Source organism: Orcinus orca, chromosome 6, assembly GCF_937001465.1.
Source record: "Orcinus orca chromosome 6, mOrcOrc1.1, whole genome shotgun sequence".
NCBI lineage: Eukaryota > Metazoa > Chordata > Mammalia > Artiodactyla > Delphinidae > Orcinus > Orcinus orca.
Window position 1 is genome coordinate 7,486,038 of NC_064564.1, and position 24,744 is coordinate 7,510,781.

Below are 24,744 nucleotides of genomic sequence, written 5' to 3' on the forward strand. Positions count from 1 at the left end.
CCAAGAATATATCATCCCATTATCCACACTGACATAAACATCTCTGCAATATGGACAAAATACAGACAGATATAGTTGATTTCATTTAGTAGATATATTTCCTTAAACGTCAACTATAAAAATCACATTTTTCCAATCATTTGTCAGAGATGGGTAACCTTGGTTTTTAGCTGACCATTACTTTCCAGCTTTATTTCATCCACTTAATTGCCTGTTAAACAAACACAATAACAGATGCTGCGATGAACTGTCAGGACTCAACAGTGAGACAGTCTCTACTCTCCTGGAGCTCTCTTTGTAGTGATACATAATCTGTGAACGAACATGAAGATGGGGCACTTCCCTAATCACCTGTATGCCTCAGTCCACAGGATAAAAGACTTCCATGACCCTTCCTGTGGTAGACAGGATGAGAAGAACACTTCTAATCCTTCTCTCCACCCTCACTCTTCCATAGGACTAAGACCACACCACTTCTTCCCAGGTAAGGAAGAGCGGCCAAGATCACCTATTACAGCTTAAGGAACAGCCTTCCCAGAGTTCACTTCTCTTGCTGCCTTGTGCTGATGGCCTTGCTCCCGGCACATTGGATGGTGGTCTTGTTACTCGCGGTGCTCACATTCACCTTGTATACACTGCTTCCAATGTGCCCAGGGTTGGGAACCTACATGAATGAGCTGATTAAGAATCTGTGTAACTCTTTACAATTGATACAAAAAGATCATCCAAATATATATGTGAGAAATCACTGTGCGAAAAAAAACCCCAGAAAACCGTACAATCTACTACTTATGAAAAATATGTATAGAATGTCACCATTTACATAGCATGAGAAACAAAAAGCCAAAAAAAAAAGTGCCGTGTGCTATGATTTATGTATGCTTATTAATGCTTAGAACATTTCTGGAGGGAAACTCAAGATAGTGGTAAAACAGTGGGTACCTCCAGGAGGGAAAAACAGGTGACTCAAAACTAGAAACAGAAGGCAAATTTTTTACTGTTATGTAACCTTTGAATTCTGTACCATCTGCATGTAGCAAAAATTAAATAAAACCATTACAAGGTTTTTTTAAAAAGGTGTGTGTGTCTGTGTGTGAGAGACAGAAACAGACACAGAGACAGGGAGACAGAGAAGGTTAAACAGGACCTGAGAAAGGAAATGGAGAAGCAATCCTGAAGAAAAATATCTGAGCTCTGCTATATTTTTTGCTGTTTAAACATTTATCATTTATTTTGGGATAAGTACTAGTTAAAATGTAAGGTTAAAAGAAAAGTCTTTTCTGCATGAGGGAAATACTAATCTGTTTTGTATTCCTTCGATCATTCAAGCATCTGAGCGCCAACTATGTTCCAGGCACTTTGCACAAGATGCCAGGGATACAGAAATATAAGACACCACCCCTATCACCAATGGGCTCACACAGTACTGAAGAAACACCCTCCAAAAAAACCCAACATAATGACCACCTAGAAACTGCTTGAAATTGAAGCAAAAAGACTGTAAGGCAAGTGACAAAGCCTCAAGGCATGTTAGAAAACGACCGAGAGTTTAAGAGAGGACACGAACCACGACCTCTCAGAGAAGAATGCACTGCTAGCAGGCTAACCCTGTAATTCTAACACTTTTCTCCCTTCATCGCCTCTCACTTGAGAAGCTGAAAAAAATCCCAGATTCCCTAATTCCCAGTCTCCCCTACAGTTAGAGGGGGTCACTGACCCCATATCGGTCACTAAGATCTAAGAGGAAATCTGAACAGTGGCTTCTGAGAAAGCACTGGCTCGTCTGGTCACAGGACAGACAAGAGCAAGCTACTGGTGCTGCCCTTGCCCCTTCTTCTGGCATCTTTTGGATGCAGCCGCTGCCTGGAGTTGCAAAGCGCCTTCTCAGGACAAGGAGACAGCATTAGGCTTAAAAATGTGCCTATTAAGGATGTCAGAGTAGAAATCAGACAGGGCCTAAGCTGCCATATACACCCTATACACAGGACAGCTCATCTTTCAGACTTCCTGTTAGGTGAGATCATTAAATATCTTTCTCACTTAAGCCAATACTGGCCAGATTTTCTGTTACCTGCAGCAAAAAGCAATCCAAATTTAGCCTCAAAGAAAAGCTTTCTTCAACTACATAGAGAAGTTAGTTTTTGGCAACACCAATGGGGAACAAGGTGAATGCCAACACAAGCGCCATAAGTGAGGCTGAAAAGCTTCCATTAAAGATATAAAAGCTACTTTTGCAACAGTAAGAAGTAAAACAAACTTATGAGGTCAAAAAAACACAGACTGTAGGAAAATACAAACGAAAGAATGAAAGCAATTAGAAGGTGATAGCTAGAGACAACTAAAAACAGAAAGCAATATATGAATAACAGTAGAGAAAACAAAACTATATAACACAGATACCCCAATATACAGTGACACAACACTTTCTCAATGATAAGATCAAATTTTTAAAAATTTTAAAATGTTAGGAATATAGACAAAAATGTCTAATTATAATATTTAATATAATCTAATTATACATTCATATACCTGAAAATACTGTTTTCTCCCCACTCTCCAGTTTTACAAAACAATTTTATCCAAATTTTTCACATGTGTCATCAGTATAAATGTCTTTTATTGATTCACCTATGTTTTCTCGATACACATGATCTTCATTTCCTTTTAAGTTAACTGAAAGAGAGCACTTTTAAAATCTGTTTATGTTGTCAGTGGAATTTTTTCTATGTCCTAATTCCCATACACATAAGATTGGGACTTTAAAAAAATCATCCTAGAGAGTTCATATGCATGATTGCCACAACATAACCATACTGCCTTTTAAGTGACTTTAGAAGGCTTACAATAGTATCTGCAATTATGACATCAGTATTAAATTTCTTTGATGCCTCTTTTTAAAACTGATTCTGCCTGAGGACCTCTATAAGCACTCAAAACTAACTCAGTGAAGTTTTCTTCCCCAAAACCACTTTGTTATTTAATGTATTTTAAAATTTGAGAACACATCCTGTAACACAAGAGACTTTATAAGAAAGAATTCATCTGTAAGCTAAGACAACTTTATGACAAACAAATTTTGGAATATTTTTCCTTATCTTAAGATATATATGGATTCTTTAAAAACAGTGAAATGAAAACTTTCCTGAAACAAAGAAAAACCAGAATCTGCAGGCAGAAAGGGTACAAAATGTTCCAAGAGAGACAGAATCAGAATTATTAATACTAAGCCATATTCTGGTGAATTTCAATTCTAAAGAAAGAATCCTTCGAGCATCGAGGAAAGGTAAAGTAAATTACCTTCAAGAGGAGAAGCTTTATGCTGACCTCAAACTTTTCTACAGAAACATGCAATGCCAGAAGATATAATGTGATTGTAAGGGAAAAGGGGTCATCAAAGATACTTATTCACATATAAAAGCATCAGTTAGACACTCTCAGAAATGCAAACAGTAACTGCATTGAGGGAATACAGCATCCATAAGCTCGTCATGAAAAAAATTGATGAAATCCAGAAAAGTTGGAGATAAATTCAAGTATCTCTGGAAAGGGGTATCTAAGTTATAAAAGAACTAACAATAAGAATTGAATCTGTCTAAATATAGAACCAAGGCCAAACAACTCTAAGAAATATAATTTCAGAACAAATGATAATTATTAAATATTTTTACCCTGTCAAGATGAATGAAAATCAGTGGGGAGGAACTGTAAAGACACTAATTTCCTCACCTTTCATGGCAGACATTCAAAATAACATCAAAATTTTCACTTTTTTAACCAACTTGCTTATTTTTAAAAATTGAGAGATTTAAAATGTTCACATATGTAAGTTATTTTTAATCATTTTAGAGAAAAATTAAATATTTGTGTTTCAGAGCTCCCAAAAGCTCTATGAGAAACTAAGAGGTCCAAAGAGCTACATGATTAAAATGAGAAGATGGCTCAGGTGAGGCAGAAACAGGGACCAAATTCTATACCAAATGTGTAGAATCACCAGACGAAACTACCTCTTATAAATCTTAGAATGAACTTATAGGCCAGGGTTGGAGAGCTTGTGAGAAAAAGGAACTCTCATGCCCTTTAGTCTAAGGACTCCACTCCTAAAAGACTGCCACAGTACACAGACACCTGTACAAGGACGTCCAGTGCAACACTACCTGTAACAGTGAAACACTAAATACAACCTAAGTATCCATAACAGAAAAGAGGCTAAACAAAGTGTGATACAGCCATAAAGTGCATCCGATGGAAAACACTGCAGATGTTACAAGAAAGTTGTAAAGAATGGGGTGCATCAATACACAGTGACATGGAAAGATACCCATGAGAGACAAAGTGAAAAGAACTAGATGCAGACATACATATTTACGATCCCACTTGTTTTTAAACGTCAAAGGCTACACACATATGCTTGTTCCACACGGTCACAGAAAATACAGGAAGGAATCAATGTGGAATTATTCACACTGCTTACCCCTAGGGAATGAGAATGAGTGGGAGGAACAGAGAGCTTGGGGTTCATGCATGTCTGCACTCCTGAATACGTTTACCATGAGCATTTACTCCTTTAAAACTAAATGCCAGTAACAATATAACCTTATTTAAAGAACGTGCTATTCCTTTTGAATCATTCAGATGTTTCTAGGTGAAGCATTCAACATAAATACAAAACGTCTGATAGAACATGTGTTGACATACATTCAAACCTTTTACCTTGAAATAGTAAAATCTTGATGAAAGAAGAAACAAAGACAGATGCTAAGGGAAAGATAAATAAAGGAAATTCAAGGTCCTGAGAAAGAAGAGACGGTTAACATTGTACTCTTTCACATGAGCTATAAAGCCTCATTTCACTGCCATCATAAAATAAATAAACTGAGTACTTTATGGCGTAAGGTGTTAATGATCCATATACTTTTTAAAAGTATGTTCTACTTTACTAGATACCAGGTTTATTTGGGAACAAGGATACTTTAATTCAGCTGCTGAAACTGGTATGTAATGCGACCCTGAAATGGTCATTTAAACTATCTTTTACTTTCAATCTAGATTATCTTTCTATTTTGCAACTGACAGATTTATGATAATAGGAATGACTTCAATAAACCACCTTTTCCTGCCTTTAGAGAAGCTTTGTCTTATCTTAGTTCCAGCATTACCAAATATGATGGTAGATATTTCCAAAACAGCAATACTTTATAATATTTTAAGAACCTGAGAACACTCTCAAGCAGGATACTTTCTAAAATCGGAACATTTTCTCAGTGGCAGTGGTGGTAGCACTTAAAAGAAGTTTAGTTTAAAAAGGTGTAAATGACTGTTCCTCCTATGTCTAAAATGCATGTGTATTGAAGCAGAAATGATATACTTTTCTTCCTGAGAATAATTCACAAAAAGATCCTTAAAAGGGAAGTATACAACAGTTGTCGTAAGGCTTAGGAGTTCTTTTGAGCGCTCTTGCAAAATTTATCTGACCTTCAAATGATTCTCTATACTGGACAATGTTTGGATGCTTCATGTTTGCCAGCACTGCAACTTCTCTCCTTGATTCTTCCCTTTCTTTACTGGACATCTTAAATAGAAGGAAAAAAGAAAACAGTAAATTAAGTAAATAAACAACATAATAGTCCATCAAAAAGAGAGTGGTTAAAAATAACGCTACCGGGACTTCCCTTGTGGCGCAGTGGATAAGACTCCGCTCTCCCAATGCAGGGGGCCTGGGTTCAAACCCTGGTCAGGGAGCTAGATGCCACACGCATGCCGCCAACTAAGGAGCCCACAAGCCACAAGGAGCCAGTAAGCCACAACTAAGGAGCCCGCAAGCTGCAACTAAGGAGCCCGCCTGCCGCAACTAAGACCCAGCACAACCAAATAAATAAATAAGTATTTTTTAAAAAATAATAATGCTACCAATGAAGCACAGCCCAAATACTAAAATATAGCTAGAAGTTAAAAAGAATAAGTTGAAGGCACAAATACAACAAAAACATTTTAAGATGTTCAAACCAGATTAAGTCACAGAACAGTAGGTGAGGTATCTTTTTTAAACACATAAACATGAGCACACATCACAGAAAAAAATCTGAAAGGATTTACAGACTCTTTTGAAATTAGTGGTTCTCTCTGCGATTACGGCAGTCTTTCACTTTAGGTCATGCATTGCCATATATTTTTTAATTCTCTCCTGTAACCAGACTTCTACTTGGATGACCAAACAAAAAATATACTTACACTTGAGATGTTAATTTCTTTGATAACATACTGTCTGCCATCTTCTATAGATTTAACAAGAATGGCTTTTCCAAATGAACCTTCTCCAATCTTCTGTACTCTAACATACTTCTCCATGGTTCTTTTTCTAAGGCATCTTAACAGATAGGCTAGATATTAAAAAAAAAAGAGTAACAGTTAATAGAAATAAAGCATGTCATCTATAACAATTATAATATTTAATTCAAATTCTATTCCTCAGTGATTTGCTTACTTAAAAAAAAGATATAAAATCTTTACTGAAGGTTAAATAAACTTTAACTCAATTTTAGTCATGCAACCTAGAGATAGCTAAAAAGAGAAAACCAGTGACATTTCAATCTTATAAGAATACTTTGGAAAGTCAAATACTGTACATACTTAATGGAGGATGAAGCAAACCTTTTCCTACATGAACTAATTAATTAGCAGCATTACTTTACTACCTGCAATAAGAACACAAGCTTAGCAAGACTATTTCCCAAAGTTATTTGCCTAATCCTCTCTTATTAGACATTTAGGCTGTTTACAGTGTTTGCTATTATAAAAGAACTTCAGATTAAATTTCTGTACATACATTTTTATGTACTCATTATAAAGATTTCCATAGTACACACTGTGAGTTCAAAGAATATGCACATGTTAAAGCTTTCAAACACACTGCTTGTCTTACAGAAACGCCTACTAGCTTGCTTGCATTCTGACCAGCAGTGAATAAAAATGCCTGTTCCTATGTACTCTTTTAACAGTGGTTATTATTTATTAAAATATTTCAGAGGCAATAAAGGGTAGTAGTCAAAGAGCACTAAAACCTTAGAGTCAGAGAGCCTGGGTTTAAATCCTGGCTTTAGCACTTATTTGCTATTTGACCTTGGACAAGTTACTTATCTTTAAGTGGCACAGTTTGTTCATCTGTACAATGTGGCCAACAACAGGACCTGCTTATAGAGCTTCTGGGAGGATTAGTCAATTTCATTAATGTCTAGAGAACAGTGACCGACACACAGTGAGCACTGTGTCACAATCTGTTCTTACTGTTATTCGTTATGTTGGATGGGGGGAAGCAGTGTCTCACTTTTTTTTGTAAGCTCCTTTGCTTACCAATGAATCTGAAAAATTCTTCCACGTTTCTGAACTGTTGCATTTCTTCTCTTTTGAACTATTCATTCAGGTTCTTTGTCCATTTTCTACTGGGATAGTCTTCTTTATTGTTTTTTAATTGAAGTATAGTTGATTACAATACTGTGTAAATTTCAGGTGCACAACAAAGTATTCCAGATACATGTATACATATTTTCACATTCTCTTCCACTGTAGGTGTTTACAGGATTAGGAATACAGTTCCCTGTGCTATACAGTAGGTTCTTGTTGTTTATCTATTTTGTATACAGTAGCTTGTATCTGCTAATCCCAAACTCTTAATTTGTCCCTGCCACCCGTTTCCCCTTTGGTAACCACAATTTTGTTTTCTATGTCTGTGAGTCTATTTCTCTTTTGTCAGTAAGTTCGTTTGTATCATTTTTTAGATTTCACATAAGTGATATCTTATGATATTTGTCTCTGTCTTACTTTACTTAGTATGATAATCTCTAGGTCCATCCATGTTGCTGCAAATGGCATATTTCATTCTTTTTTATGGCTGAGTAATATTCTATTGTATATATGTACCACATCTTCTTTATCCATTCCTCTGTCGATGGACATTTAGGTTACTTCCATGTCTTGGCTATTATAAACAGTGCTGCTATAAACATTGCATCCTCTTTATAGTTTCTAGTTGCTTGTTACAGTGATCTGCATTTCTATCAATAATCTTTCTTAACTCCTTCAGCATTTTTATTACCTCCTTTGCTGAATCAGGGTCTGGTAGACTGGAGAGGTCTGTTTCATTGTTCCTGCAGGGGATTTCTCTTGTTCTTTTACTTGGGAGTAGTTCCTCTGCTTTTTCATTTTAGTTAAATTTCTCTGACTCTAAGAATTTAAGAGAAACAGTTATCTATCATGGTCTCACAGGGCTGTTTTTATGTGGGAGTGTCCCTGTGTAGACTGTGTGAGTCTGATATTTTTGGTGTGAAGGCTGTTTTTAGTGTGGATGCTTGCCACGTCTTTCCTCAGGGTGTGCTGGCCCTTGTCCCCTTGCTAAGGGGTGTGTCTGGTGTTGTGGTGACCAGAGCCTGCAGTAGATACTGCGTGGGGCCTCTTCTCTGCCCTGTAGTTGTCACAGCCCTGTCGGGGACAGGGTCTGCTCCTCAGCTGTCACAGGTGAAGCCCCCAGATCCAGTTACAAGCTGCAATATGAGGAGTGAGGGCCTGGAGCACTGGGAGACAGGAGCCATTGTGTGCTCCTCCCCAGGAGCTATCCACCAGGACACGCAACTCTGTGATGCCACCCGTGTGCACACGCACAGACTTCACTGTTAGTGAACTAGTGCTAGTGCTGCCCTCAGGGGCCACCTCAGGGCCGCCGTGGACGTCCCTCAGGCATGCATGAGTTGTCCCAAAACCCACGCAGCACCACGAGAGCCCGCCACAGCCACAGCCTGGGACCCGCTGTGGGAGGACCGGTGACTGGCTCTGATTTCAGCCCCACCTCTGTGTGCATGCCCACAAACTGCACAAAGTCCACGGCAGCCAGAGCCATGCCCGCTGTGAGCATGCTGATAATGGGCTGCTAAGGCGGCCCACACCCCTCCCTTTATGCACTGACAACAGGCTCCGACGGCGGGCCCATGCTCCTGCTGTGCGCACCCCCAGTTGTGTCCTGTGCCACACTCCAGGCCCCTCGGGCTGTCTCCATGCACCCAACCTGAGTCCCTCCCCGGGTCTGTCTGCTGAAGCCTGAGTTGCAGCACCCAGTTGCTGCACACACCAGCAGGCGCATCACAGGCTGGAAAGTGCAGCGGCATGGCCAACACGGTCTGTGCTGCACTCTCTCTACCCTGTAGGACAGCAGGCCGGCTTCCACACTGTCCTCTCAAGCCTCTGAAGCTCCCTATCTGTCCCACCGAACCTCCCAGCCGGTAAAGGAGGTTCCCAGAGCGAGGGAACATTTCCTCTTTCACAGCTCCCTTCCAGGGGGCAGGTCCCATCCCAATTCCTCGTCTCCCTTTTCCCTCTGTCCTATTTAATTACTTGGGGATCTTTACTGCAGCTTTGGTTGTATGAGATTTTCTGCCAGCTTTCAGTAGGTATTCCATGAGAATAGTTTCACATATAGATGTATTTTTTAAAATGTATTATTTATTTTTGGCTGTGTTGGGTCTTTGTTGCTGCGTGCAGGCTTTCTCTAGTTGCGGCGAGCGGGGGCTACTTTTCATTGTGGTGCATGGGCTCTCATTGTGGTGGCTTCTCTTGTTGCAGAGCACGGGCTCTAGGCGAGCGGACTCAGTAGTTGTGGCTCACGGGCTCTAGAACACAGGCTCAGTAGTTGTGGTGCGTGGGCTTAGTTGCTCCGCAGCATGTGGGATCTTCCCGAACCAGGGCTCAAACCCGTGGCCCCTGCATTGGCAGGCAGATTCTTAACCTCTGCACCACCAGGGAAGTCCCATAGATGTATTTCTGATGTACTTATGGGAGGAGGTGAGTTCCACATCCCTCTACTCCACCATCTTCAAGTTCATCTTCTTTTCATTAGTTTGTAGAAGCTTCTTTAATGACGATGTTAGCCCTTCTCAGGTATGAATTTTTTTTGCTTATATGCCATTTGTCTTCAATTTTATTGAAATACAAAAGTTTATTTTGATGTGAACAAATTTATTAACGTCTTCCTTATATTTCTCCCATCGGTATCACACTTAGAAACTTACTGTACCAAATACCGTAAGATACTTGATTAAGGTTGTTAACTTCAGCAAGAGTAACTTCAGGAGAGTGATGGAGACAGAAGCGAGAGTACAATAGGTTAGGTAGTGAAAGCTTAAAAAAGTGAAGGGAAGGGGAGGAGGACAGATGGAGGGAGAGGAAAGGAGAGAAAAAGTGTCCCAAAAACAACCTCTAGCACTGCTTATTGGCAAGATCACACACACTGTGAAGATACATGAATTCACTTTGTTAATCTAAAAATAATAAATATTTAATTTAGGGGGATGTGGCCAAGATGGCAGAGTAAGAAGACCCTGAGCTCACCTCCTCCCACAAACACACCAAAAGTACAACTATTTAAAGAGCAGCTACCTATAAGAACAACCGGAAGAACAGCAGAAAAGATTTTCTGCAACTGAAGATACAAAGAAGGAACCACAATGGGAGGGGTAGGAGTGGTGGAGACCCGGTATAGACAAGACGCACAGCCATGGGCAGGTGACCCACAAATAGGAGAATAATCACAAATGCAGAAGTTCTCCCCGAGAAGCAAGGGGTTCAAGCCCCATATGAGGCTCCCCAGCCCAGGGCTCCTGCACCAGGTTGATGAGCCCCCAGAATACCTGGCTTTGAAGGCCAGCAGAGCTTGCATACAAGAGAGGCAGAATGCTGTAGAAAAAAAAGACTCTACTCTTAGAGGGCGCACACAAAATCTCAGCCATTCTGAGATACAGCTCTGAGAAGCAATAATTTGAAAGAAGCTTATATCAAACCCACCTGCTAATCTTGCAGAGCACCCTGGAGAGGCAGGAGGGCCACTGGGACTCCCCTGGGGACACAGGCGCTCGCAGCAGCCATTTTTGGAAGTCTGTTCTTCCACAAAGACACTGATGGTACAAAAGCCAGCTTGGAGTCCTCCCTCTAGCCTATTAGCAACAGGAGCTTACCCAACCACTAACCAGATGGCAACAGCCCTGGAGGCCACCCCCTGGGGACCTGTAGTCAGCTACGCTAGTACCCAGCCCCACCCACCAGTGGCAGCCACCACAGGAGGCAGGACCTGACAATCAACCGGGCCACAGGGCAGCCCCACCAAAAAAGAAGGGTCCACATAAGGGACACTCCTAGAGCACATAGCTCTTGTGACCAAAGAAGAGTGTGCCACTGGGCCCCACAGGACAACTCCTACACAAAGCCACTTGTCCGAGATTGGGAAACACAACCGACCTACCTAATTCATAGAAATAAAGATAGATAATTAATTCAGTAAAATGAGGAGACAGAGGAATACATACCATAGGAAGAAAAAGACAAAACCCCAGAAGGACTAAGCAAAATGGAGATAAGCAATCTACCCAATAAAGAGTTCAAGGTCATGATCATACAGATGCTCAATAAATCCAGGAGAAAAATGTATGAACACTCTTAGAAGTGTGACAAGGAGTTAAAAAACATAAGGAAAAAACCCAACAAATATGAAGAATACAATCACTGAAATAAAAAATACACTAAAAGGAATAAACAGTAGATTAGATGATACAGAGGAACAGAGCAACAAACTGGAAGACAGAGTAGTTGAAATCACCCAGCTGAAGAGAAAAAAGAAAAAATAATTTTTAAAAATGAAGATAGTTTAAGAAACCGCTAAGACAACATCCAATGTGTAACATTAGCATTATAAGGGGTCCCAGGAGGAGAAGAGACAGAGAAAGGGGAAGAGAACTTATTTGAAAAAATAACAGCTGAACATTTCCCTAACCTGGGAAAGAAAACATATCCAGGTCCAAGAAGTACAGAGAGTCCCCAACAAGATAAAACCAAAGAGGTCCACAGCAAGAAACATGAAAATGAAAATGGCAAAAATTAAAGATTAAGACAGAACCTTAAAAACAGCAAAAGAAAGCTTCCCTGGTGGAGCAGTGGTTAACAGTCTGCCCACCAATGCAGGGGACATGGGTTCGAGCCCTGGTCCAGGAGGATCCCACATGTTGCAGAGTGACTGGGCCCGTGTGCCACAACTACTGAGCCTGCGCTCTAGAGCCCGTGAGCCACAACTACTGAAGCTCGTGCACCCGGAACCCATGCTCCATGACAGGAGAAACCATCGCAAATAGAGGTCCATGCACTGCAAAGAAGAGTGGCCCCCACTCGCCGCAACTAGAAAAAACCCGTGCACAGCAACGAAGACCCAACACAGCCAAAAATAAATAATTTTTTTTAAAAAAAGCAGCAAAAGAAAAGCAACTAGTTATGGGACTTCCCTGGTTGTCCAGTGGTTAAGACTTCGCCTTCCAATGCAGAGGGTGCAGGTTCGATCTCTGGTCAGGGAGTTAAGATCCCACATGCCTTGCAGCCAAATAAACCAAAACATACAACAGAAGCAATGTTGTAACAAATTCAATAAAGACTTTAAAAAATGGTCCATATTAAAAAAATCTTAAAAAAAAAAAAAAAAAGAAAGGCAACTAGTTATGTACAACAGAACTTCCAAAAGATCATCAGCTGATCTGTGCAGGCCAGAAGGGAGTAGCATAATACATTCAAAATGATTAAAGGGAAAAGCCTATAACCCAAAATACTCTACCTGGCAAGGCTATCATTCAGATCTGAAGGAGAGATAAAAAGTTTTACGGAAAAGTGAAAGTGAAAAGAGTTCAGCACCACTAAACTGGCTTTACAAGAAATGTACAAAGACTTCTCTAAGTGGAAAAGAAAAGACCATAACTAGAAATATGAAAATTACAAAAGGAAAAATCTTATTGGTAAAGGCAAACATACTGTAAATGTAGTAGATAAACCACTTATAAAGCTAGCAGGAAGGTTAAAAAAGAAAAGTTGTAAAATCATCTATATCCACAATAAGTAGTTAAGGGATACATAAAAAAAAGATGCAAAAAAAAATGAAGACAAAAACATTCAATTTGCGGGGTAGGGAGAAAAAACACAAAATTGTTAGACTGCATTAGGATTTAAGAGCTCATCAACTTAAAATAATCATAGTACATACACACACATATATGTGTGTGTGTGTATATATATATAGAGAGAGAGAGAGTGAGAGAGAGAGAGAGAGAGAGAGACACACACAAGAGGGAAGGAGGGAGGGAGATGGAGAGGGAGAGGGAGAGAGAGACAGTGGGGAGAGAGGGTTAGGGAGGGAAGGGGGTTGTTATATATGAACTTCATGGTAACCACAAACCAAACATATGATAGATAGATATACAAAAAAGAGAAAGGCATCCAAACATAACACTAAAGATAGCCATCAAGGGAATTCCCTGGCAGTCCAGTGGTCAGGACTCGGCACCTTCACTGCCATGGGCCCAGGTTCGATCCCTGGTCAGGGAAGTAAGATTGCACAAGGCACATTGCGCAGCCAAAAAAAAAAAAAGAGATAGCCATCAAATCACAAGGGAAGAGAGCAAATGAAAAAAAAAAAACTTAAAAAAGAACGAGAAAACAATTAACAAAAGAGCAGTAAGTACACACCTATCAATAACTACTGTAAATGTAAACGGACTAAATGCTCCAATCAAAAGACACAGCATGTATGCTGCCTTACAAGAGACTCACTTCAGAGCTAAGACACACACAGACTGAAAGTGAAAGGGTGAAAAAAGGTATTCTATGCAAAGGGAAACGGAAAGAAAGCTGGGGTAGCAATACTTATAGCAGACAACAGACTCTAAAACAAAGACTGTAACAAGAGACAAAGAATAACAATAGACAACGATAAAGGGATCAATCTAACAAGAAGATATAACAATTGTCAATATATATGCACCCAACACAGGAGCACCTAAATACCTAAAGCAAATATTAACAAACATAAAGGAAGAAACTGACAGAAACACAATAACAGTAGGCAAATTTAACACCCCACTTACATCAATGGACAGATTACCCAGACAGAAAATCAATAAGGAAACAATGGCCTTAAATGACACATTAGATCACATGGACTTAAGAGATATATATGGAACATTCTATCCAAAAGCAGAACACACATTCTTCAAGCACACATGGAACATTCTCCAAGATACATCATATGCTAGGCCACAAAACAAGTCTCAATAAATTTAAGAAGAGTGAAATCATATCAAGCATCTTTTCTGATCACAACAGAGATCAGAAATCAATTACAAGAAAAAAACTGCAAAAAATAAAAAATGCAGATATGTTACTAAACAACAAATACATCACTAAAGAAATTGAACATGAAATCAAAAAATACCTGGAGACAAATGAAAACAAAAACACAATGATCCAAAAATCCATGAGACACAGCAAAAGCAGTTCTAAGAGGGAAGTTTATAGCAATACAAGACTATCTCAGGAAACAAGAAATCTCAAATAAACCATCTAACCTTACACCAAAAGGAACTACGAAAAGAACAAAACCCAAAGTTAGTAAAAGGAAAAAACAGAGTTCACAGCAGAAATAAATGAAATAGAGACTAAAAAAAATAGAAAAGATAAATGAAACTAAGAGTTGGATCTTTGAAAAAATAAAGAAAATTGCTAAACCTCTAGCCAGACTTATGAATAGAGAGAAGAATATATAAAATCTGAAATGAAAGAGAAGTTACAATGATACCACAGAAATACAAAAGATCATAAGTGATTACTATACATAATTTTATACCAATAAAATAGACAACCTAAAAGAAATGGATAAATTTCTAGAAACATACAACCTCCCAAGACTGAAACAGGAAGGAAAAAAAGTACGAAAAGACAGCTCACCAATAATTAAATTGAATCACTAATCAAAAAACTCCCAACAAACAGAAGTCCACAACCAGGCAGCTTCAAAGGTGAATTCTACAAAACACTTAAGGAAGAGTTAACACCTATCCTTCTCAAGCTAGTCAAAGAAAACTGAAGAGGAAGGAACACTTATGAACTCATTCTACAAAGCCAACATCACCTGATACCAAAACCAGACAAAGATACCACAAAAAAAGGAAAATATCACTTTAAGAGTCAATATCACTGATGAACACAGATGCAAAAATCCTCAACAAAATATAAGCAAACCAAATTCAACAATACATTAAAAGAATCATATACCATGACCAGGTGGGATTTAACTCAGGGATGCAAGGCTGCTGAGATATCTGCCAATCAACCAATGTGATACACCATATGAAAAAAACCTGAAGAATAAAAACCATAGGATCATCACAGAAAATGAAGAAAAAGCTTTTGACAGGATTCAACATCCATCTATAAAAACTCTCAGCAAAATGGGTACAGAGGGAACATACCTCAACATAATAAAAGTCATATATGAACCTACAGCCAACAGCATACTCAACGGTGAAAAGCTGAAAGGATTTTCTTTATGATCAGGAACAAGACAAGGATGCCAAATATTGCCATTTTTATTCGACATAGTATTGGAAGTCAAATCAAAGCAACTGGTAGCTTTGCTAGCCAAAGCAATCATACGGGAAGAAGAAATAAAAGGAATCCAAGTTGGAAAGGAAGAAGTAAAACTATCACTGTTTGCATATGACATGATACTAGAAATACCTGATATATAGAAAATCCTACAGATACCACCAAAAAGCTATTAAAACTAATAAATGAATTGAGTAAAGGTGCAGGATACAAAATTAATATACGGAAATCTGTTGCATTTCTATACACTAACAATGAACTATCAGAGAAATTAAGAAAAAAATCTCATTTACAACTGTGGCAAAAAGAATAAGATACCTAGGAATAAATATGACTAAGGAGGTATCAATAAAAGACCTGTATTTAGAAAACTATGACAATGATGAAAGAAACTGAAGATGACACAAACAAATGGAAAGATATACTGTGCACATGGATTGGAAGACTCAATATTGTAAAAATGACCATCCTCCCCAAGGGAATCTACAGATTCAATACAATCCCTATCAAAATACCAATGGCATTTTTCAAAGAACTAGAACAAATAACTCTAAAATTTGTATGGAAATATAAAAGGCCCAAAATAGCCAAAACAATCTTGAAAAAGAAGAACAAAGTTGGAGGTATCACACTCCCTGATTTCAAACTATACTACAAAGCCACAGTAATCAAAACACTACGGTACTGGCACAAAAACGGACACACAGATCAACAGAAGAGAATAGAGAGCCCAGAAATACATCCACACTAATATGGGCAAATTAATCTAAGACAAAGGAGGCAAGAATATACAACAGGGAAAAGTCAGCCTCTTCAATAAAGGTTGTTGGGAAAACTCGACAGCCACATGCAAAAGAATCAAACTGGACTATTTTCTCATACCATATACAAAAATAAACTCAAAATGAATTAAAGACTTAAATGTAAGACCTCAAACCATAAAACTCCTAGAAGAAAACATATGCAATATACTCTTTGAAATCTTAGCACTATTTTTTTAGATACCTCTCCTCAGGCAAGGAAAATGGAAGCAAAAATAAACATTTGGAACTACATCAAACTAAAAAACTTGCACAGCAAAGGAAACTATCCACAAAACAATAAGGCAGTCTACTGAATGGGAGAAGATATTTGCAAACATTATACTTTATAAGGAGTTAATATCCAAAATATACAGAGAACTCATACAACTCAACATCAAAAAAAAAAACAAAACATTAAAAAGTGGGTTGACTCTTAATAGACATTTTTCCAAAGAAGACCTACAGATGGCCAACACGCACGTGAAAAGATACCCAACTTCACTAATCATCAGGGAAATGCAAATCAAAACCACAGTGAGATATCACGTCACTCCTGTCAGAATGGCTATTATCAAAAAGACAACCAAAAAAAGGTGTTGGAGAGGATGTAGTGAAAAGGGAATCTTCGTGCACTCTCAGTGCAAATGTAAGTTGCTGCAGATACTCTGGAAAATGGTATGAAGGTTCCTCAAATAATTAAAAACAGAACTACCACATAATTCAGCAATGCCACTTCCGGGCATTGTCTGAAGAAACCAAAAACACTAATTCAAAAAGATATGTGCACCCCAATACAGCATTATTTAAAACAGCCAAGACATGGAAGCACCCGAATTGTCCATCAACAGATGAATGGATAAAGAAAACTTGGTATATATATATACAATGGACCATTACTCAGTCATAAAAAAGAATGAGGTGATTCCTTGGTGGTCCAGTGGTTAGGGCTTAGCGCTTTCACTGCCGGGGCCCAGGTTCAATATCTGGTTGGGGAAGATTTTGCAAGCCGCGTGGCATAGCCAAAAAAAAAAAAAAAGAGACAGAATGAAATCTGCTATTTGCAATAACATGGACATTACATTAAGTGAAGAAAGTCAGATAGAGAAGGACAAATACTGTATGATTTCACCTATACATGAAATATATAAAAGAAAACAAATGAAGAAATGTAACAAAAGAGAAACAGATTCATAGATACAGGGAAGAAACTGGTGGTTGCTAGAGGGGTGGGGGTGGGGGATGAGTGAAATAGGTTAGGGAGACTAAGAGGTACAAACTTCCAGTTACAAAACAAATAAGTCATGAAGATGTAATGTACAACATAGGGAATACAGTCAATAGCACTGTAATAACTTTATATGGTGACAGATTGTAACTAGACTTATGGTGACCACTTTGTAATGTATAAAAAAACTGAATCTTTATATTGCACACCTGAAACTAATATAATATTGTAAGTCAACTATACTTCGATAAAAAATAAAGTATAAATAAATAATTTGAAAAATAGTGATTCACATAACTTGCTCTTTTCTATTTCCATTCCTCCATAGCAAGCAGGCTTTCTATGTATGATTCCCTTCTAGGAGAAAATGAGCTTGTCATGAAGACTATATTACCATTTCTATGACAGTTTACCATATCTCTCATTTTAAGTGAACAAATTCATGTTCTCATTTCACCTATTAATACTAAATTTAATTTTATTTTGCCTCTAATATATTGATCCAGTCTCCTTAAATGACAAAATTCGTATCCTGGGCTTCTAAGACTCAAAGGCCACAACTTTGCCTGTGGTAAATCAATGGAATAATCATGCTTAATAGAAATTTGTGGGAAAGAGCCTTCTTCTACCTCAGGAAACTTTTCTACTTCAAACTTTCTGTAAGAAATGACATGTTTTTTAGCAGCTGTAAGAGAAACAAGAAATTAACTATTATGACAGCACTACAGCATCGCTAGTGAGTTAAAGAAGAAAAGTCACTCCAAACATATTTTCAAGCCCAAGTTTGGTCAACCCGCATAATATAATAGCTCTCTGAGCACCAGCCAGAATTTAATGATTTCTCCAGGACATGGTATCACATTACTATGCTGTTTAGAAAAAATATAAACTCATCTTAGAAAACTTTCATAAATCAAATTACATTAAATAGGGCTTCCCTGGTGGCGCAGTGGTTGAGAGTCCGCCTGCTGATGCAGGGGACACAGGTTCGTGCCCCGGTCTGGGGGGATCCCACATGCCGCGGAGCGGCTCGGCCCGTGAGCCATGGCCGCTGAGCCTGCGCGTCCGGAGCCTGTGCTCCACAATGGGAGAGGCCGCAGCAGTGAGAGGCCCGCGTACCACAAAAAAAAAAAAAAAAAAAAATTACATTAAATAGTAAGTGTACAATGAGAATACTTCACAACCATCATTACTCTGTGACTTTTGCCAAGAAAAAAACCACAATTAGTCCATTTGGCCCTCCCCCAAAATGGAGTTGCCAATTCCTTTCAAGGGACCACACTAACAAGATGGAGGCTCCGAAGGTCCTAGCACTGCAGTCCGCTGCCCACCACAGGACTACAGTGTGTTCCGGCACCTCAGGAAGGTGGAGGAGATCTACTGCCCCGGAAATGAAAAAAAAAGACGGCTCTCACTGCCACCAAATAACGTCCAGTGCAGACAGCTTTCTGGACAATGAAAGGCATGGTAGGTGAGTTTCAGAGCAACCAACAACCCCTCCTATTCTGCAGAGTCTACACTTGACTAGTATCGGACGCCAGACGAAGTGAAGGGGAAAACACGGCAAGATAGGTAATTTCAGCGTCTTAAAGCATATGTAACTGGGGTACTTACTTCCTAGTCAGGAGACTTCTCAGCTGAATAACAACTCTAGAAGATTTTTAAACCAAAGGAAATAAAAGGTAACAACAAAATGTACTCATCCAAAATAGTCATAACATGTAACTGAAGAAGCACACGGATCCTGTTCTAATTTCATTACTGTAATTAACCCAAATTATAAATAAATATTTGTCCTTTCTATGCTTCAGCTTCCAAAGTAAGAGGGAAATCGCATACCAACTTGACAGTATCTTAAGGTCTCTAACAATTACATCAATTTAATCCCTGTAATACATATGTGATACTGAATATATTCAAAGTATAAAATTAGAGATTTTTTTGATATTTAAGATTTCCAAGAGTCTTGTGATATAACAAACAAAGCAATGGATTCAGAAGAGAAATGTTACGTGACCAAAAGCAAACCACCCGACTTCCCTGGGTCTTAGTTTCTTCATCTAAAAACACTAAAGATTTAAATATAATACTATCTTAAGGGCCCTACGAATTCTACGTCTGTGACTCAAGGAGAAAAAAATTTTAAAGTAGGTCAGAAAGTAGAAAACTTCAACAATTTAAAATTGCACTATTAGCCACAGAGAGTAGGAATGGCAGAGAGATGGCCAAAGCCTTTCGTTCAGAAAAATCAAAAGATGCCCCAAATCTTTAGCCTAAATCTTTAAAAAGTCAAAAAATAAACTGCAACTTACAATTTAAGATACCAGACTGAATGTACATATTTACCTCTGCTTCTTCCCTAAACCCAGCTAACACAGCTTGAAAGGATCAGAAAGGCAGAAGAGGAGAGACAGCAATGGCAATAAAATTCTGGAAGCTGACAAACACAAGAGCAAGCAGCAACTGACTCAGGAAACTAGAGAGTGGGGAGGAAGTCACTTCCACTACAGACTAGCTCAATAACTGGCGGAGACTTTGTAAGAAGCTGTCAGACACACAACTCCTCCATCCCCTCTCCCAGTCAGGCGACCACCCCTCCCATCTTGGCAGCAGGCGAGAGATGTCTCCACATTAGGAACACCCATCACAGCTGAGAATGGAAACACCGTCTGGGAGACTGAATGAAAGCTGACATAATGAACAGTGAGACTGTTCCGGACCATGATGGTGCGCTTGTACCAGACCACCCTGCCTCCAAAAACAATCACGAACCCTGAGTAAAATATATAAAAGAACAGAAAGAAATTCACTGAGAGGTGGGAATATCCCAGTGAGTCCCACATTGCCCCAGCCTTTTCCCTGAAGACATTTTCCAAACTGTGGCACAGCAGAATGGAGCTTGAGTAGAAAGCAGCAGTCTTATGGGCTGAGGACAGAGAGGTCAGAGTTTAGGGCTGCCAAAATCCTGGGGAGGAGGAGAAGGAACAGGAGGCCAAAAATGTGCACGTAAATTCCTCTCCTGTCAGTCAGCCCACTCCTAAATTGTGCAGATACAGGGCAAGACTAAATCAGACTAGTCCTAACGACAGAAACAGACTCACGAACGACTCAAATACGGAGCTATCAGCAGGGGACTTCAAATAACCTTGATTAATAAGTTCAAGAAAATAAGAGGAAACGATGGACGAAAGTGATTTTTTAAAAGATGGAGAACTTCAACAAAGAACTGAAGTTTATTTTTAAAAACTAAATGAACTTCTAGAACTAAAATATAAAATATCTGGAATTAAGAACTCATTGCATGGGTTTTACAGCAGGCAGCAAACAGCAGGATTAGTAATCTGGAAAATAAACCAGCAGAATATATTCAACAAAAGAACAGAGAGAAAAAATAAAGAAAAAACAAAAAGACATGCCCAGAAGGAAGGAAGGAAGAAAAGGAAAGGAAGTTTCAATATTCGCAAGATTTTAATTCTTAATCTCTAAATTTAATGCTTCCCTAGTAAAAACACAAACTCTGGGTGTGAGGGTGATCAGACGAGCTGATTTTTAAAGTTAATGTGAAAAAAAGAAGAAAGAATAGCTAGAGATACTAAAAAAAAAAAAAGCAATGAAGGAAGAGTTGTTCTACTTGATATCAAGACACATTATAAAGCAGTAATAATTATGAACTAGACAGGTAAATCATAGAAAGTCCAGAAATATACAAAAAAAATTTTTTTAATTTGGTAGATGGTAGACCATCATGACATTTTAAATCAGTAAGGAAAAGATGGATTTTGAAATAAATAGTTTTTAGACAACTAGCTGGCCATATGGAAAAAAATTAAATCCATTTTCTTTGCTTTACACCAACACAAATTTCAGACAATAAAATACGTAAATGTCCATCAAATTTTTCTATACGGCATCACTCTTTTCAAGTATGTCAACTATGCTCCAGAAAAAATAGCCTCTAGTCAAGTTAGACATCTTTCCTCACTTTTTACTAAGAACACCTTTAAGCCACAAATAGATGTTTGACATAATAAAATTTTGTGCACCGAATGAGAAAAATGTCAGAGTATATGAATGAAAAGCTGTATTCCCACCAATCTGGAACATTAAGCCTCTGCAGCTGCTTCAGCTATTTGATGCACAAGCAAGTTGTCCTGAAGGGAAACACTGGTAAAGAAGTGTCAACAGATTTCAGGAAGCCCTCAGGGTACTGTCTGCAACCAGGATCTACACATATAGTTCTCCCCAAATAATGAATACCATTTTGGGTTATGGGAGAGGCTCGGTTTAACTCCTCAATGAGGAAAGGCCCTGTCTTACTTCGCATAATTCAAAAAAGGAGAAAGCAAAAGCGGGATTCCTAATACAGAGTTTTTTCAAAATATTTGTTGTTCTTCTCTGCAAGTCTATTCCTCTCTATAAGACTCTTCAGACAACAATTAACAGCTTCCCTAGTGAAAGTACCAACATGTAAATAAAGAGTTTACATGCATGAAATGGATATATTCAAGTCCAGGGGATTAGACAGAGGAAAATATACTTGGAGTACAACGTCAATGCATTATTAAAATGACCTCAAAAGAACTCCTGTGGCCAAGTTCCATAACCTTTACTAAACTCCCAGTGGTGACTCTTAACGTGCAAAAACCTGTTTTCCCACAAAACAGGCTCCTTACCTCTCACCAAAAACAAGCGGGCAACGTTAAAACAGATCTGCAGATGCTCTAATTTCAGACAAATCTAAAGCAGAAACAAAGAACTACTTCTCTCCATATCTGGCTTCCCTCCATCATCTCTTCAATACTGCTGCATCATAAGAAAAGGCCATTATTAGCATATACTGGATATTACTTTTAATCCTTCATAATTATTTCTGATGTAACTTACCCTGGCAATACAAAAATTTCTGCTTCTTGGGGGGCGGCTCTTACACTAGAGAACAAAAATCAGGCCTGCCTAAAAAAAAAGAGTTGTGATGAACTCTACAAGTCCTAGAACTTTCAATGCCTTCCATGAAGAAATTGTTGAATCAAACTACGGAAACTGAAATATAAGATTATGGGCCAGCCAGTTAACTGCTACTCATTTTCTAGTTAAAAGGTATACGTAAAGATCGCAGACAAGATATAAGCAACGTAAATGACTTCTTACTCATACCAACGCTTCTATTCTTATTTTAATTCCATGATCACTATCGCTTTTTAAATAATGTCCAAAGGGTACTGAGTAACACACACGGTTCCTTGGAGAACTCCCATCTTGACGAGGTGCGGCTACTGGTGCTATTTTCCGCGCACTTCAGGGAGGACCCCGCAGCCTCTACATCGGAAATCGAGGCAAGCTCTCCCGTTTCCCGAGCGACCCCACCATCGCGCACGTCATGCCGCCCGGAGCGCAGCTCACCTCAGGACCCAGGCCGTGGGCGGGCACCGTCCGGGGGTAGCTGCCTTCCCGCGGGGCTCAGCTAGCCCGAGGCAACCCCCCCGCGGTCCAGAAAGGGCATTGGGCCGCAGCCCGCGCCACTCCGCCCAACGCCCCGGGACACGGGTCTGCGCCACCGGACGAAACAAACCGGTTTCCAAGCCCCCTGCAACGGCTGCGGTGGCGTGGGGTGTTCCCCGGGCGCCGCCCCCCAACTTCTCAGAGGCGGCTACCGGCGGCCTCGCGGGCCGGGCGCATTGGGGCTGGGTGCTCCCTGCCGGTTCGTCCCCCAGCCTCCCCACGCGGGCGCTGGCTACCCGGCAACGCGGAGATGCGCTCCGGGTTCAGGCTCAGGACTCCACAAGCGGCGCCCCAAATCCCTGAGCCAGGGCAGAGGGTGGGGCGGCCCTGGCGCGGGCGTGTGACGTCAGCGCGCCGAAGCCGGCGCGGAGCGGGGGTGGCCGGGAAGGGCAGGCGGGCGCGGGGGCGGGGGCGGGCGCGGGGGCGGGGGCGGGGGCGGGGGCGGGGGCGGGGGCGGGGGCGGGGGCGGGCGCGGGCTCTCTAGGTGCGGGAGGAGAAGAGAGGAGGAAAGGGAGACCAGAGCGTCCCTCACTCACAGGAGCGAGGCCCGGCGGCCGACAGAACCCGCTGAAGCTGGTGTGGAGTAAAGCCTGTGATAAATTCGTCCCGTACATACCGCAAAAGGGATTTTTTTTTTTAAACTTTAGGGCCATTTCTTAGGGATGCCATATTTTTAAACTAAATTTGCTTTAAAAATCAGGACAAGTGAAATAAGTCAAATACTGTATGATATCACATGTGGAATCTAAAAAATAATATAAACTAGTGAATGTAACAAAAAGTCAGCTATAATCCAACAAATATTTTTTTTCTTCCTTTATAAATTTATTATTTTCGGCTGCGTTGGGTCTTCATTGCTGCACGCAGGCTTTCTCAAACTGTGGCGAGCAGGAGGTACTCTTCATTGCAGTGCGCGGGGCTTCTCATTGTGTTGACCCCTCTCGTTGTGGTGCGTGGGCCTCCGCAGTTGTGACACAAGGGCTCAGCAGTTGTGACACACGGGCTCAGTAGTTGTGGCTTGCAGGCTCTAGAGCACAGGCTTAGTAGTTGTGGCTCGCGGGCTCTACAGCATAGGCTCAGTAGTTGTGGCGCACGGGCTTAGTTGCTCCGCAGCATGTGGGATCTTCCCGGACCAGGGCTCGAACCTGTGTCCCCTGCATTGGCAAGTGGATCCTCAACCACTGCCCACCAGGGAAGCCCTCTAATAAATACTTTAAAAAACAAAACAACCAAACAAAAAAGAGCAAAAAGGAAACAGACTCACAGATATAGAAAGCAAACTAGTAGTTACCAGTGGGGAGAGGGAAGGAGGGAGGAGCACGATGGGGGTATGGGATTGAGGTACAACTACTATGTATAAAATAAATGATAAAGGATATATTATACAGCACAGGGAAATATAGCCATTATTTTGTAATAACTGTAAATGAAGTATAACCTGTAAAAATATTGAATCACTGTGTTGTACACCTGAAACTTAAGTAATATTGTACATTGACTGCACCTCAATAAATAAATAAATAAATAGAATGTTTTTTAAAAGCAAGCCTATTCCTAGTATATTCTGGATGATTAAAGCAAGAAAGTATTTTTAAGTCTTGAAAATTTTTTTTAGTATAACTTGGTTTAAAGTGAAAAAATTAAAACAAAAACAAAACAAATAAACAAAATATGGTTCTACACCTTTACATCTAACGGGTGTACGCATTACTCGCTGGTATATTGAAAGGGTTAGTGGTCTGAGTACCCTTCTTCATTGCAGGC

General features: G+C 39.8%; 1 protein-coding gene across 23 annotated transcripts in view; it reads right to left on the reverse strand.

Annotated features, from left to right (window-relative positions):
- NEK1 (NIMA related kinase 1) overlaps positions 1 to 23,318 on the reverse strand; it is a 204,003-nt gene extending 180,685 nt beyond the window's left edge. For 6 of the 23 annotated variants that reach the window (XM_033403557.2, XM_049711346.1, XM_033403561.2 and 3 more), the window contains exons 1-3: positions 22,882 to 23,312; positions 6,229 to 6,377; positions 5,473 to 5,569 (exon numbers count right to left, since the gene is read on the reverse strand). In XM_033403557.2, the coding sequence (XP_033259448.2) occupies positions 5,473 to 5,569; positions 6,229 to 6,345 (214 nt within the window). In that variant the 5' untranslated portion in view covers positions 6,346 to 6,377; positions 22,882 to 23,312. Of the gene's footprint in view, positions 1 to 5,472; positions 5,570 to 6,228; positions 6,378 to 8,089; positions 8,200 to 22,881 lie in introns of those variants that run through there. The other 17 variants (XR_007478039.1, XR_007478041.1, XR_007478040.1 and 14 more) reach the window with 9 other exon arrangements.
- Between the last annotated feature and the right edge of the window lie 1,426 nt (positions 23,319 to 24,744).